This window comes from Arachis duranensis, chromosome 5 (genome assembly GCF_000817695.3).
Source record: "Arachis duranensis cultivar V14167 chromosome 5, aradu.V14167.gnm2.J7QH, whole genome shotgun sequence".
Taxonomy (NCBI): Eukaryota; Viridiplantae; Streptophyta; class Magnoliopsida; order Fabales; family Fabaceae; genus Arachis; species Arachis duranensis.
Window position 1 is genome coordinate 78,696,578 of NC_029776.3, and position 3,470 is coordinate 78,700,047.

At 39.6% G+C, this 3,470-nt stretch overlaps 1 protein-coding gene across 1 annotated transcript; it reads left to right on the forward strand.

Moving 5' to 3' along the window:
- Positions 1 to 1,235: 1,235 nt before the first annotated feature.
- LOC107489358 (uncharacterized) lies at positions 1,236 to 2,936 on the forward strand. Its single transcript, XM_016110114.1, has 2 exons — positions 1,236 to 1,316; positions 2,079 to 2,936. The coding sequence occupies exons 1-2, from the start codon at positions 1,236 to 1,238 to the stop codon at positions 2,934 to 2,936; spliced, it is 939 nt and encodes a 312-aa protein (XP_015965600.1).
- Positions 2,937 to 3,470: the final 534 nt, after the last annotated feature.

Sequence of the window (3,470 nt, forward strand, 5' to 3'; positions counted from 1 at the left end):
AAAGTAAAATTGTCTAATTTGGTAGGAACTAGAATAAGGATCAGTGGTGGTATATGTTTGATTGTTTAAGCAAGTTCACTAATAAAGATGAAGGGTAGAATGTTCCATTGTAGTGTGAATTTGGCTACTGTCTAATGAAACCTTAGTAAATAAATATCCTTGGAAGAAAGAAAAAGTAACAAAGGAAGGAAGAAAAGCAAGAATTGGCAACAAAAATGAAAGAAACAAAGAATAAAGCTAGACACCAATAGCTTGGATCTTAAGAATATATGCCTGTGGTGCTTTTGTACTGGGATCTGCTTGGATGAATAGGTTCTAAGGAGTGTGTCAACACTTGGTAACTTGGGTTAACTAACTTGGGATTATAAACCGAAAATCTACTATCAAGAACAACCTAGCTACAAAGAATTTAGTAACCCAAAGAGGTGCTGGGCACCAATGTTCTTAAGAAGAATTGTGAGCTAAGTGTCTATAGTGAAAATGTGTTGACTGAAAAAAAAAACAAGCTAAAAAGATGCTACAACACATGACACTAAGCTGTAATTGAGGAATAAGTTTCTCAGCAGAAGTAAAACAAAAAAATCAAACACCAAGGATGGATAAATAACAAGGTTCACAGTAGCAACCCATAGTTAACACTTAAAGGGACAATTCAAACCTGGAAACTAATAAAAGTAGAGCTTCAATTACATTATGCATGAAACCCCATGAACTTAGGCTGAATGCTTTCAAATAAAGACAAGTATGCTTTTCTGCTTTCTTTCATTTTTTCCATAGTTGTAAGAACTGGACCGGACCGGACGGTTCGACCGGAAAACCAGTGAACCGGACCCAGAACTGGTCTGGTTGAGTGATGTAACCGGATAAGGAAGAGAGCTGTTTCGAACCGGGTTGAACCGGCCGGTTTTGATGAAAACCTGAAAACTGGCGGTTTCTGGTTAACCGACCGGTTCAGAAATTTTTTTTATTTCTTTTCCAAAACGACGTCGTTTTAGTTTATTTTTTTTAATAAAAAAAGAAAAGAAAAGGCCTAAGTTCAGCCCTTTGCCAGTCCGCCTCACCTCACTCACCCAGCCCCCAGCCGCCCGCCGTCATCCTCTTTGTCTCACCGCCGGTCTGAACTCTGAAGAAACCAACTCAACTGAACCAAGGGAGTAGGAACAGCCGAACAGGACAGATACAAACCCGCCACCCGCGAACTCGCCGTTGCCGCGAACTCGTCATTCGGCCGTTGCATGCAGTCGAACTCGCCATTCCAGCGCCATCGCCCTCGCCCAGTCGCCCTCGCTCTTCTACTCTGTGACTCTGTCAAACAGGTAAGCAGCTCCAGTTTTGTAATGTGTAGTCTGCTTCTGCTCTGTTCTGCACTTGAAGTTTAATGATTGTTGTGTGAAATGCATTACACCCGCTCTGTTCTGCATTGCACTCGTAAGTTGTAAACTTACTTTTTTTTTGCACTTCTTGCTGACTTGCTGTTATGAATATGAATATGCTTATTGCTTGTTGAAATTGTTAAGCTGAATATCCTTGTTGAAAGCTTAAAATATGAAACTGTTGAATATGCTTGTTGAAATTGTTAAGCTGAATATCCTTGTTGAAAACTTGAAATATGAAACTGTTGAATATGCTTGTTGAAATTGTTAACCTGAATATCCTTGCTGACTTGTAAGTTGTAAATTTGTTGTTTTGTTGATTTATACTGGAAATATGAAACTGTTGGATTATATGCTTGATTTGAATCTATGATATATGAATATGCTTGTCTTGCTGAATAGGGAATTTAACTATTTAAGCATTTAAGGTTGCTATCTTGCTGAATAGGGAATAGGAACTAGCAAATTTAGGATTGCTATTGTTTTATAATTTTGCGGTTTTGCTACTCCATATTCTTTTAGAATGGCTTCTGCGAATACACCATCAAAAACACCATCTTTGCAAGAACAAGGTTCAACTTCTGATGCATCAATCGGAACCCAAAAAAAATAATAATAGAGCAAAAACCGATCCTGCATGGGGTCATTGTAAACAAGTTGTGGAGTCTGGAAAAACAAATTCTGCTATGCATATATTGTGAGAAGCTTATTAGGGGTGGAGGAATTCATCGGTTTAAACTTCATTTGGCTGGAAAAGGAGGAGATATTGAGTCTTGTCGAAAGGTGCCAGCTGCAGTGAGACACCAATTCCATGAAAGTATTGAAGAGCTTCGAAGCAAGAAAAGAAAAACTCAAGAACAATATGCCGAAAGTTATAATGCTTGTGATGATGTTGAAAGAGAATTTGACGAGATCGAACGTAATGAGATGCAACAACAACAAAAATCCAGGGTTCCAACACCTATCTCTAGAAAAGGAAAACAAGTCAAAGGTTTACAATCCTATTTTCCATCGGCAACAACACCCGGAGCTCAACCAACTATCAAAAACGTTCTTCAAAGCAAAGAAATTATGGAGAAGTGTGATATTGCTATTGCGAAATGGATGGTGGATGCCTCTGTTCCATTTAATGCGATTAATTCAGCTTACTATCAGCCAATGATTGATGCTATTGCAAGCATGGGTGCAGGGTATAAAAGGCCAAGTTATCCAAGAGTCCGTGGGTATTTGTTGAGTAAATTAGTTGAGGATGTGAGGAAAATGATTGATGGTTATCGTGAGATTTGGAAGCAAACTGGATGCACTATTATGGCCGATGGATGGACTGATCGTTGTAGGCGTACTTTGATTAATTTTTTAGTTTATTGTCCTAAAGGAACTATTTTTCTAAAGTCAGTTGATGCTTCTAATATCTCAAAAACTGCTGAAAATTTGTTTAAGTTGTTTAGGGATGTTGTATTGTTTGTTGGTCCTGAGAATGTTGTGCATATTGTAACGGACAATGCTGCAAACTATGTTGCTGCGGGAAGATTGTTGGAGGCTGAGTTTCCTAAATTGTATTAGTCCCCTTGTGCAGCTCATTGTGTTAATCTGATGTTTCAAGATATTGGGAAGTTGCAAGAAGTGAGTCAAACTGTGTCACAAGCGACGAGGTCGGACCTTCTATGAACTTCCCGAGTTTGGGGAGCTCGGTCAGGGTATGAACAGTGCCCCTGCCCGAGTTCGTCTTTTTTGAGAGGTCGAGCTCGGGCATAGTAGTTTTTTCAAAATTTGAAAACGGCCGTTTCAGCATTTATTGCTTTTTACCGTTTCTCCTCGATTTCTGTTCGGGCTTTGTGAAGGCGTTATTTATTTGCCCCTTTTCTCATTTTCTTCGTTTATTCTGTTCCCTTTCCATTTTTCTGAGTTTTCGCCATCTCTCCTTCGAGCGCCGCTCCTTTTTTGTTCTTCTTCTCCGATTCTTTCTGTGCGTTTTTCCGGGGTTTCCTCCTCGCCGCCGTTTCCGTTTTCCTTGCATCGGAGCTCGTCGTCTTCTTCCTTTCTTCCAGGTTTGTTCTCGTCTTCATTTTCTTTGCGCACATATGCTTCTGTTTCTTT